The 12,476-nt window shown below is 34.0% G+C and overlaps 2 protein-coding genes and 1 pseudogene across 2 annotated transcripts; 1 reads left to right on the top strand and 2 right to left on the bottom strand.

Annotated features, from left to right (window-relative positions):
• The first annotated feature begins 348 nt into the window (after window positions 1-348).
• LOC129875027 (uncharacterized) lies at window positions 349-1,356 on the top strand. Its single transcript, XM_055950460.1, has 2 exons — window positions 349-614; window positions 731-1,356. The coding sequence occupies exons 1-2, from the start codon at window positions 362-364 to the stop codon at window positions 928-930; spliced, it is 453 nt and encodes a 150-aa protein (XP_055806435.1). The 5' UTR covers window positions 349-361; the 3' UTR covers window positions 931-1,356.
• A 1,937-nt stretch (window positions 1,357-3,293) lies between these two features.
• LOC129872740 (uncharacterized) lies at window positions 3,294-7,666 on the bottom strand (annotated as a pseudogene).
• Window positions 7,667-10,279: 2,613 nt separating this feature from the next.
• On the bottom strand, window positions 10,280-12,476 carry LOC129874244 (lysine-rich arabinogalactan protein 18). Its single transcript, XM_055949504.1, has 2 exons — window positions 11,773-12,476; window positions 10,280-10,619 (listed from the first exon to the last, which is right to left on the bottom strand). The coding sequence occupies exons 1-2, from the start codon at window positions 12,400-12,402 to the stop codon at window positions 10,545-10,547; spliced, it is 705 nt and encodes a 234-aa protein (XP_055805479.1). The 5' UTR covers window positions 12,403-12,476; the 3' UTR covers window positions 10,280-10,544.

Below are 12,476 nucleotides of genomic sequence, written 5' to 3'. Positions count from 1 at the left end.
TGTTCATATTATAAATGAAAAAATATTGATATGATACATGTCATTTTTTTAATACAAATGCAGTTATGTGATAGTATGCCTTTCAGAAGGATGTTGTTGGAGAATGAAAGCTTCATGTTGGAAAAAAACGGATATATTCAAAGTTAGATATTTCAATAGTGAACATTCATGTGCACTGAGAGATAGGATTTTCAACAAAGTTCATGCTACAAAGGCTTTTGTTAGTGCATTCACAGCCCCTAAATTGGTTAATCATAAGAGAATTGTCACCCCTAATAATATACGAGAGGATATTAAATCAGCGTATGGAATTGATATTACCTATCAACAGGCATGGCGTTCAAAAGAGCATGCTTTGCAGATGTTAAGGGGAAAACCTGCTGATGGATATAGACAGCTGCCTGTATATATACATATTCTAAAAACCGTATATCCAAATTCGTACATAAGTATGCACAAGTCATCAACTGATGAATTCATGTATTTGTTCATAGCGTTAAGGCCCTTGATGAGGGGGTTTCAGTTTTGTCGACCAGTAGTTGTTGTTGACGGTGCACATCTTGATGGACCTTATAAAGGGACGTTTGTATCAGCTAGCACACTTGATGGGGCAGGTATTACTTTCTTATACTGTGTCTTATTGAATAATAGTGTGTCATCTCATTTTTCACGTTTGTTGTGATTCTGATGAATTCTAATAACTATTGTATCGCTATTATTGATTTATTAGGTTGCATATTGCCGTTGGCGTATGGTATTGTTGATACGGAAAATGATTCATCATGGACGTGGTTTTTTCAGAATTTCAAGAATGCATTTGGAGAGAGGGACAATATGTGTGTTGTATCAGATAGGAACGAAAGCATAATCAAGAGTGTAAGCATGGTATTTCCCAATGTTCCTCATTTTGCATGCATATGGCATATATGAAAAAATGTGTGTACTAAATACAGAAGGAGCAAAGCTGTACTAAGTGACATCTTCTATTCAATGGCCAAGGCATACCGAAAAGATGAAGTCGATAAATTAATGGCCAAAGTTGAAAGAATCGATCAACGGGTGGCACAATATTTAAAAAATGCAGGATACGAAAAGTGGTCAAGGGTTCATGCCACTGTCAACAGGGGTAGAATGATGACTTCTAACATCGCAGAATGTATCAATGGATGTCTTGTTGAAGCACGAGAGCTGCCTATAATTGACTTTTTGGAGCAAACGAGAATGTTATTTGGTTCTTGGAACTGCAAAAATAGAGAAATAGCATCTTATACAAAACATACTTTGGGTAGAAAATTCGAAGATATCCTAGTTTCAAACACGATCAAGTGTTCGAGAATGAAGGTACACGATACATACTTTCTGACGCATATATACTGATACATCAGTGTAGATACATGATAGATACTTTCTGATACATACTTTCTGATACATATATATTGATACATCCGTTCTAATACATCATTTCTGTAATTGAATCATACTTTATGATACATATATGTGTTATTTATTTCTTGGTGGCTGATGATTCATCAGTTATGTATAACATGTGCTAATTAAATAATGAAACTTCAATTATGATACATAAGTTCTATATTTGATACATAAGTTCTGATACATATATGTAAAGATTATTTTCCTTCAGGCTGATGATTAATCAGTTATGCATAAATTGTTCTAAATATATACTGATACATCAGTGTAGATACATTATTAGTGTAGATGATACATAAGTACTATTAGATATATGTGAAGTTTATTTATATCAGTTTGTTGCTTCGTCATTCAAGTAAAGCCTGTGTTCATTATACACTGATATATCAATTCAGATACATCAAAATGTGTAGTTGATACATAAGTACTGACACATATAAACATAACATGTTTAAAATACATACTGATACATCAGTTCTGATACATCATTTCTGTAATTGATACGTACTTTCTGATACATATATGTGAAATTTATTTCTTGCTGATTGTTGATTCACCTGATATGTATATCCTGTGATAATTATTACCCTTTAACATCAGTTCTGATACATAGTTGTGTATGTGAGGAAGCAATACTGATACATAAATTTGAAATATAATTCCTGCAGGTTGTTGCTTCATCAGAGTATCTTTATTCTGTTTACAAATTAGGTATAAGATACATTGTGTGTCTAGAGAGAAAAACATGCACTTGTGGTAGATTTCAACTAGACGAGATACCATGTCCACATGCAATTGCAGTGTTGAAGAGCAAGAACATTACTGACCTGCACCCATATTGTTCTGATTACTACAAACCAGAGGCGTTGGCAAATACTTATGAATTACCAATGGTTCCAATGCCAGATAAGAAAGACTGGACTGCTCCGAAGGAAATTTTGGAAGAAATTGTCTTGCCGCCAATATACAAAAGGATGCCAGGAAGACCAAAGAAAGGGAGAAAAAAGTTTGCTAATGAGAAAATAACAAGTAGCACAAATTCTTGTGGACGTTGTGGCCACGAAGGCCACAACAGAAAGACTTGTAATTTCATTCCTAAATAGATATGATGTTTGTGGTATCTCGGTGTACATTCTAATTGAATCATAAAATAACATCTATTATTATATTTTATATTTGAATTTGACACGTGACATAAATATAAAAATCTTTTAGTGACAATTTATTTATGTATCAAGATTAGAACATTTTATTGCTACAATTTTTTTAAAATAAAATACAGGACTTCCATCGGTTCGCCATGACTTGGATTAATGACAAATCTCACATGGTTTATTTTTTGTATCGTTATTTTCCCAAACATAAACATTCTTGTCTTTTCGACAACCATAATTACACAAAAGTTGTTGGTGATACATAAGATCCTATTTGATATAGGTTGTAGATTATCATATGCAGTAAATCTTGATAAATGCAAATCTGATACATAAGCAAGATGTATCATATACTTTAAATCTTGAGACAGAATTCTTATGCAAAAAAATTAATGTATCAGAATCATTAAATATTGAGAAATGAGAATCTGATACATGTGCATGATGTATCATAATAAAAAAAACTTGATTCATGTATCAGAATTCACAAAATGTGACACTTATGAATATTATACTCGATACAAGTTTGATACAGTAGAGTATAAAACATAAACTTTGAATTTATATTCCATTTTGATACCAGAGAAAAACATAGTAAATCTGAGGTATGGAAATATTAAAATATACTAAATCTGATACATTACAGTTTATATATCAGATACATTGGAAGAATCAGAATCACCTAAAATGTGTACTATCAAAAAAAAATTATTGAACATCAATCAGTTCTCCTTGGTTTGGAGATATGTCTCTCCTTGGTTTTTTTGGATCGTCGTTATCGCTAACATAACCATCCATGGCCTTCTGACAACCATATCTCCATAAGAGTGCGGCATATCTTGAACGGAAGAATTCAGCGTTTAGTCCGGTACTTGGAATAGAAATTCCATCACTAAGATATTCAGCAAACATGGCCAGGAAAACTCCACAATCCCTGCAAATAAAGGAATACAGGAATTTAAAAAAAGTAAAATTGACATATGAATGATTTAGGTATACATAGCCGATGTTAAAACTCACAAGCTGCCACTTCCCTGTTGCGCAATTCCTTCAACATACTCAACTGCTAATGGGTGATGTGGTTCAAGCATATTACCGGTTGATTTGTCCTTGTATGAATCAAGAGACGACCAATCAGTACGTTCGTTGTTGTCAAAGAAACCACTGTCTTGCAGGTATGTTGGTAGCATTGCTGCTATCTTTTGGATCTCTTGGAAAGGGTTGCTACTTCTTCATCTAGGCGATGAATCATACACACGTATCAACCTCTCTTTCAACACAACTACCGCAAGAACCCAATGAAAATCCATGTCGCAGTTTACTGGAATGTATACCTCATCTACCAAATGCCAGGGCAAACCGGCTGGTATTGAGAAACCTCTTATTATGTTCTTCACGGATCTCTCTTGATGAGCTGTAACAGTGGCCCTTGCCATATCTTCTTGTGTAGAAATGTTAGGTGGAAGGTGATAGTAGCGTGTGTGTGCATATTCGATGTAATTTTTGAAAATGCAATTTGTCGTTGTGTATCGATACTGATTGCTCAACTGCATCTTCGATTTCTTCCGAAGGTAGTAAAATATTACATCGATGTGCTGCACATTTTAAGAAAGTATTAGTTATATAACAACTAGCATCACATATCAGATTATGTATGTATCAGATACATTTATCTATCTATGTATCAGATACATTAATATGTATGTATCAGGTAGTTAGTATGAGTTGTATCATATTATTTATGATGAAATTTTTACCTCATCGTTCCAGCATCTGTCCGGCTGTGACATTAGGTAGAACCAGTTCTTATCTTTAGGAAATGCCACAACAAAGTCCATTCTTTCAAATCCGAATGAAGAGCACTTAGATCTGTAATGATCCTCCTTCGAATTCCTGAATGGAAACTTGTAGTTTAATAACATAACAAATATAATACACGACTTGTATGGGTATAAGTTGAATATGTCATACTTACTTGTTGCCATGTGATTTTAGAAGTCCTTTATCTATCCATTCAGAGTATTCTGTGACAAGCTCGGAAGGGGGTTGATAGCATATACCAAAACCTTCAAAAGGGTGTGTCTGATGCGTAACATCTGACAAATTTTCCTTTTCCTTTTCACTCGACCCAAAGTTTGAAAGATACGGCGATTGTAAGATCTTCGAAGGAATCCTGCTTCTTCGAGATGGTGTCTTCGCATCGTCAGACAATACATTAGCTTTTGATGGAAGAGTGGTTGGTAGCTGGCTATCGCGTAATAGACATTCATCCTGAACTTGCTCATGACTAACAGCTGTCAATGGCATGGCTGGTAATGGAAGTCCGTATATTAGAGCATCTATCACATCCAGAGTTTCTGACGAAAATGGTGCTGAAGTATTGGATTCTGATGTGCTTGGTTTGATTTTTTCTTTTTCAATCTCCTCGACTTGCTCTTCTACTTTGGCAGATTTATCATCAGCTACTCTTCCATCTTTCTTTACAGTGTTCTACACGTAATGTATAAAGTCATTAAAAAAATTAATAATGTTGATTTTATCTCAATAAAGAATCTGATACATTACCTGTAATGTATCAGAATCAGCAATAAGCTGATCAGTATCTGCTCTTTGTGGTTCCATTTGGTGTGCTGATACATCCTTGACGGATGGTTCATCGTCCTGGAAACATAATAACATTTACTTATGATATATATGTACTAAATGTCTATATATATATATATTTAAAGAGGTAGAGCTTATACAAAATATATATACAGAATCAAATTATTCATCAATTTGTTTCTGATACATTACCTTTAATGTATCAGAATAAACTTGCTGATCAAATAATTCAGGAACATCTGCTAAAATGCTTTGTTCCGATATGTTGTCCACCTGATTTATCATGGTGGATGGTTCAGGTCCCTGAAAACATAATAACATTTACAATTGATACATGACAATGAAAATTATTCAGAAATTTAAAAGCATAAATATCAAATATTACATGATGTATGTACCTTAATATCTTCCTGGACATTATATTTGTCATTTTTTTGGGGTGGGTCAGATTTATTTGCAAAATTGTGCACCTCCAATTCAGTAGGTGCTTCTTGTTGTTCAACCACATGGAATGATTGATCAAAATCATCTTTTTTAACTTGAGATGATATGCCAGTCATTCGGTTCGCCATACTGTCGATGGCTTTCAAAAGATCAATGTGATTTGAATCCATTTTGTTCTCCAAACGCTTGAACTTCCGGTCAACCTTGATACATGTATATGAAAAATCAGAATGTATCACCTAATTAAAAGTATATTGTACGTGATACATCTTAAAGTAATAACTTACGTATCTCTTTAGAGACTTCTTTATGGACTTCTTCAATGCTTTGAATTGCATATGAATAATTCGATCCGAATGACCGGAAGATTCACCTCCTAAAGCTGACTTTGCCCCTGGTACATTGTCAGGAGAAACAGGCTTTTCTGATTCCTTTGGTGACTTTGCCCCCGGTTCATTGTCAGGAGAAACAAGATTTTCTGATTCATTTGGTGGTATGAAATCCTTGTGCATGTTGGCTGTTTCTACTTGAATTGGCTTTTTAGCAGGGGAAGTCTTCATTCTCTTGGAAGAAGGTGGAGAAGATGTCTCAGCGACATCCCTGGATCTCTTTAAAAATTCAGTGGGTGGTGTTGTTGAGAAGTCCTCAAATCCAGTGACTTCATGAGGTTTTCTGAAATTGACCTTGGCAGCCGATGTTGAATCTTCAGGTTTCCGTTGGCTGTCATGAACGACAATAGATTCCATTTCATGTTGAGATTGGACAATGTTGGAGCATGGATACTGCAAAAAAAATGAATAATTGATACATGTTAATTCTGATACATAGACATGATGTATCAGAAACATTACTCCTTCATACATGCTAAATTGATAGAAAAACAACATTATCTGATACATACATGCAGATGTATCATGAGATGTAATTCTAGATACATTATAATTTGATACATAAGATAGAGTTTTCATGAGTTGTAAATACTGATAAATGAGTTTTCATGAGCTGTAAATACCTTTCTGATATATACCATTATATGTATCAGAAAGGTTATATAAAGTATATGTATGAGATACATTATATCTTGATACATTTATATCCTGATACATAAATATATGAGCTGATACATCCACTTTATGAATCAAATTATACTGTATCAAGGTCATGGATATATAATGTATCTTAGATTTTATGTATAATGAATCAGTGCATAAACGAATAATATTCAAAGCATGTACCTCACTGAAGATGGTAGACATGAATGTCTCAAATTTTGGCTTCACGGCGACAACACGCCAGTTAAGAATTCTGGGAATTTTATTACCCACTCTTACAGCAATTTCAGAGGGAACTTGAGATGCACATTCATATATCCAAACATTCAGAGCGTATGGCATGCCGCCTAGACGATACATTTGTTTGGCATTTGAAAACTCCTGACGCATTCCTTTTATCAATTTTGAATATGCTAATTTCCCCCATGGATATTGCTCATAACTACCATCTTCTACCATCTTGAAATCATCAACTGATATAGGTGCATCACCTAGTTGAGAAAAAACAAAAGTATGGATGAAATAGAGAATGGCCATCTGAACGGCATCTTCGTTTGTTTTCCATCCTCCAACCAGAAAACGCTCAACGAAACGAGCTTTGTTGACCCCATTTTTGGCACCAGGAAAATATAAAGACAATAATCTACTTGCTTGATCATCAGAATACTTGAAGTCATTCATATTACCGGTGCATCGCAAACCAGTAATGATAGCAAAATCATTTATTGTAAATCGCAGTATATTACCCTGCACATGACGAATGTGCAGTTCTTCTTTGTTTTTTTGGTCTACCTCAAGAAGTAAGAGGCATTTGATGATTTGCCCTTGAAAGTTGCAGTTTGACATATCTAAGTAGTGACCAAATATAGATTGCCTAAATAACTTTATACCTTCTTCACCTATTGATGATTCAAAATCATCAAGAAAATTAGCCCTATATGCCGTTCCGAATCTCAATGGGTGTGACGGGATCTTCTTGATGACGTATTTCATTCCCTGCATTGACATAAAAATAGTTAAATACAACTTGAACTCTATACATGGATACGATGTATCATATGCATTAAGATATCTGATGCATAAGATGAGATTCTGATACATACAGAAGATGTATCAGAAACAATTATATATTATATTCTGATACATACATGTATATGTATCAGAATCATTAAAATTTGAAACATCAAAAAATGACACTTACACATGGTATATCAAAAATAGTAAATCCCAAAAAAAATTGCATTTGAAAAATACATTATGTATCTGATACATAAATATATATGTATCAGAATCATTAAAACTTGAAATAACAAATACTGAGGCTTAAAGATGATGAATCAGAATTAGTAATTCTCAAAAAATTTCATATGAAACATACATTATGTATCTGATACATAAATGTAGATGTATCAGATTCATTAAACTTGAAATAACATAAACTGAGACTAAAACATGATGTATCAGAAATAGTAAATCTCAAATATTTACATTTGAAAAATACATTATGTATCTGATACATAAATATATATGTATCAGAGTCATTAAAAATTAAAACAACAGAAACTAAAACTTAATAATGATGTATCAGAAATATAAAATCTCCATAAAAAATACATTTGAAAAAGATAATATGTATCTGATACATAAATGTATATGTATCAGAATCATTAAAAATTAAAACAACAGACACCTAAACATGATGTATCGGAAATAAAAAACCTCCAAAAGATTTCCTTTTAAAAAGATATTATGTATCTGATACATAAATGATATGTATCAGAAACATTAAAACCTTCACAAAAAATGCATTCTAAAACAAAAAAACTTAATTGAACACATACCTTTGGGAGATTAGGGCGTGTTGTAACCCCTTCAATTTTTTTGACTACTTCATTGGGTGCATGTTTAACTGTAGCTTTTGACTTCAAATTCTCTCGTAGCTTATTCATCACTGCTGGATCGTTACGATGTTTTGATCTAACTTCGTCGTAACCTTCCCAAGACGAATCAGACCCGGGAGAAACAAGAATTCGTTGATTTTTAGTGGACTGTTTGAGACCATGAACGGAATCCATATGTATAAGCTAAAGTATGAGAAACACAAATAGATAGATTTACAGAAGAAAGCAAATGATAAAAAATTAGAAGATTTATCAAAAGATTTTCAGAAGAAATCAAAATATACAAATTTTAGGAGAAATCATATTGAATGAGGATGAATTAAAGTTTCATATAAGGAAAGATTGATACATTACCTTATTTGGAACCTGATTAACACTTGAAGTAGCAAATTAGGGCAAGAAAAGAGGGATAGGGCGGATGTATCAGTGATTTTAGAGAGAGAAAGGAAAAGGAGGGAATTTGGAAATTTTTTGGTGTATATGGGAGTAAAAGTAAATATATTAGGGGAAGTTGTGTAAAAAGGTAATTTGCCCTTAGAATAAACCACGTGCTCACTCTAGTAAATTACAGCCCAATGTATTTGGGTCATCTTGTCTTTTCGATCGCCTTATTCTTCTTGATTGTTGCATTGGTTTAGTCAATTCGATCGGCGCGTGGTGCCTCAACAAAACAAAACGAAAAAAATAGAAAGATTCTCCTTACTGGTTTACAAAATACGTACTCAATATATAGGTAATACTATATATATTTCTAAATGTCCTTACACTATACATATCTATATACAATATAAACAGTCGAAGTGAGGTTGTGTATACTTTGGCCATGTTAGTTAACTAGATGGCTAAAGTGTACATTTTACCTAAAGTATCCCTATGAATTTCAGTTCGAATTCAAGTAAAGAGCTATGTTATTAACCAAGTCCATTCCCTTTCAAATCTCTGCTTTCGACTAAACATCGATTTACCATGTGAGTGTTATTTTCTTATATTCGTCAGTTGCTTCCTTTGTTGTTCTCTGTTCTCTTTCGTAATACACGTAAAGCAAAATAACTGGTGAGTGGTAACGAAAAGTAATGTATAAAAATAGATATGACAAAGGGAAAACGTATTGTTAAATTTAAGAAACATGATAGAGTTGTGTTTGATCTTCTTTCCTAAACCGAATATAAAAGGTTTTTGTTTGAAGATGATTAAGTTGATACGTACAACAGACGTTTCTGGTTAAATAATTGTGGTTTTATTTTTTTATGCATTAAGTAATCAACAAGTTACTTTAATTTACTTTTTCCCAAGATTGATTCAAAGTCCAATCCTAGATAAATTTAGGAATTGCTTTTTGACTCGTTCACAAGTTTTAGAGTTTTCACTCACTACTCACTAGTTATAAATAAACTCGACTAACGTTAGATGATTGCTGCTAGGGCTAAGTACACAGATACCCCTTCACAAAATTTTAATGATCGCAAGTTGAAATTTGAAAAATCACTAAGGTGTAGTTTGATAGCATGCATGCTGAATATCGTGCATTAGTAAAATTGACATTAATAATATTTATATTAGTAATTTAATTTTCTTAAATCTTGCATCTAATGATATTAATAAAAATAAATTAAATCAGATGAAGTAATTGATGAAAAAAGGATCATGTGTATGCTCATTAAATGCAGTGTAGAGTAAGTGGTGACATCAGAAATGGACAAATAAACAAATGAAATCTATGTAATAGAGGAAAGTGCGAGTCCAAAAGGAGTAAAGTAGTGAAGACTAGTACAAATCTCTACCCTTACACTCCACGAAAGAATATAAAAAAGGAGCCAATGTGGCCAAATCTCTAAGCGGATCCAAATGAGGACCCCCTTGACCATAAAGCACCATAAATAACCAAAAGATAAAATTATACATGTCAAATATCATCAAAGTACTGGACAAAATATGTCTTGTACAAAATAATGAACTCTTTAAAACAAGAGCCAGCTCATCACAGCCCATCCAGCTATCAAACTTCCCAGCATCTTCAATTTCTCTGCTCCACTCTGCATTAGATCCCCACAATATTGTATTAAAATCTGTATTCTTAATTTATAAATAATTAAAAGAGTAAAATTCAGATCCACAATATGTATTGTAGTCATAATAATAATGCAAATACACAGTAGAAGCCGTGCATGTGCATTGATTAACCCTACATCATTGTGTTGCCTCGTGCTTAGCGACCTTTAATGTTTCTTTCTCCAACCTATTATTATTTGGTCTTGAAGTAATACTACAATTAATATAAGCCTTAATATATGAAAGCCATTAATGACCTTCCACAGACACCATATGATCCCATAACATCATAACATTTTACATGATAATTAAGAAATCATTAATAAATTAATAATTTTACTATTTTGATCTTTATTCATATTAATTAGCTTCTTAAAAAAAATTAGATCTTCAAAATTTATTTAAACTTTCAAAGCATATTAATTGTAGGAGTAAATGAAAAAAATTTAATTAATTTTATGTTAATTTAGTAAGTGATCAGACAAATATTATGGGACGGGGAGAGAGTATTACCCAACAAATTTGCCCAACACAGAAATACTTAAACACACTTGAAAGTAAGACAATGTGCAATTGTGAACCAGGTTGTAAAAGTTAAAGTCACATCTTCATGATATGTCATCATGAACAACTGATGGAGCCGCCTATAAAAAAAGACCAAATTGTGAAAGCTGTAAAACGTAAATGTCTTTTAGTTGACTTACATCACTCGCCACCGACGGATGCTAACATTCGCTATGACACCCTATTCATACCAATTGCTAATAGATTGTACATTGTTCTCTAATGCACCTATATGCATATCAACTACAGTTAATTAATATAAAAATGAATTTCACTACCCGAAATTTCAACTTATGGATATTGATTCAATTTACATTAATTAAATTTAGGATTTGATCAAAATTATTGAACTCAGCCAAATCATAACCGCGCGAACCTTAGATCCGCAGTATACAACTAGTGTAAATCATAAGCTACTACTCCTACTATATTATGAATAATAATTGGTTGTATGCATTAGTAACTAGATCTGGATGCGCACTAATAATCCATCATATCTTCGGCAGGAAAAGAAGATCAAAACTTTAAAAAGTAATAATTAGGAATTGAAGAGATTTTCATGAGATGACGTACCTCATCGTTAAGAGATGGGCTGGGAGATTCGGAGTCCATGCTAGGTCCAGGAGCTTCGGATGGGGGTGCAGGTGGGCTCATCATATCGGGAGAAGGTGCTGGTGATGCATTATGTTTCTTTCCCTTCTTCTTTCCCTTTCCTTTTCCCTTGCTAGGAGCCGGAGCCGGAGTTGTCTCAGAAGCAACAGGTGCTGCAACTGGAGCTGCAGCCGGTGGAGTAGAAACGGCTGGCGGTGTAGCTGCTTCCGGAGCAGGAGCCGGTGGAGATTGTACTGGTGCAGCTACTGGTGGAGATTGTACTGGTGCAGCCACCGGTGGTGGAGATTGTACTGGTGCTTTAGCTGGTGGAGAACTTGCTGGTGCTGATACGGGTGCAGCAACAACAGGGGTAGTGGGAGCGGCGGCTGGAGCAGTTACTGGAGCAACAGGAACAGCTGTAGGTGGGGCCGAGGCTGGTGCTTTAGCAGGAGCAGGAGATTTGGGCTTAGTTGGGGCAGCAGCAGGTGGAGTAGTACTAGTCTTAGCACCTACGGGTGCTTTGGCTGGTGCTGCGGCAGGTGGTGTCTGACTCGTGACACTTGCCACTACAATGCACAAAATTGACACTAGAAATACAAATTTTCTATCCATTGTGGCTTATATTAATCAAAGAAAATGTAGAGCAGAAAGAGAGGGTATTGATTGTGGCTGAAGAGCGTGAAGTT

The sequence above is a fragment of the Solanum dulcamara genome, chromosome 11, assembly GCF_947179165.1.
Source record: "Solanum dulcamara chromosome 11, daSolDulc1.2, whole genome shotgun sequence".
NCBI classification, from domain to species: Eukaryota; Viridiplantae; Streptophyta; class Magnoliopsida; order Solanales; family Solanaceae; genus Solanum; species Solanum dulcamara.
This window is presented reverse-complemented; position numbering and strand designations above follow the sequence as displayed.

Bases quoted from the DNA above. Each gene is read 5' to 3' on its own strand.
- LOC129875027 (XM_055950460.1), top strand. From the start codon at position 362: ATGTTAAGGGGAAAACCTGCTGATGGATATAGACAGCTGCCTGTATAT. The intron at 615-730 runs GTATTACTTTCT...TTGATTTATTAG, and splicing joins TAGCACACTTGATGGGGCAG to GTTGCATATTGCCGTTGGCG.
- LOC129874244 (XM_055949504.1), bottom strand. From the start codon at position 12,402: ATGGATAGAAAATTTGTATTTCTAGTGTCAATTTTGTGCATTGTAGTG. The intron at 10,620-11,772 runs GTACGTCATCTC...GATCTAATGCAG, and splicing joins GCCCATCTCTTAACGATGAG to AGTGGAGCAGAGAAATTGAA.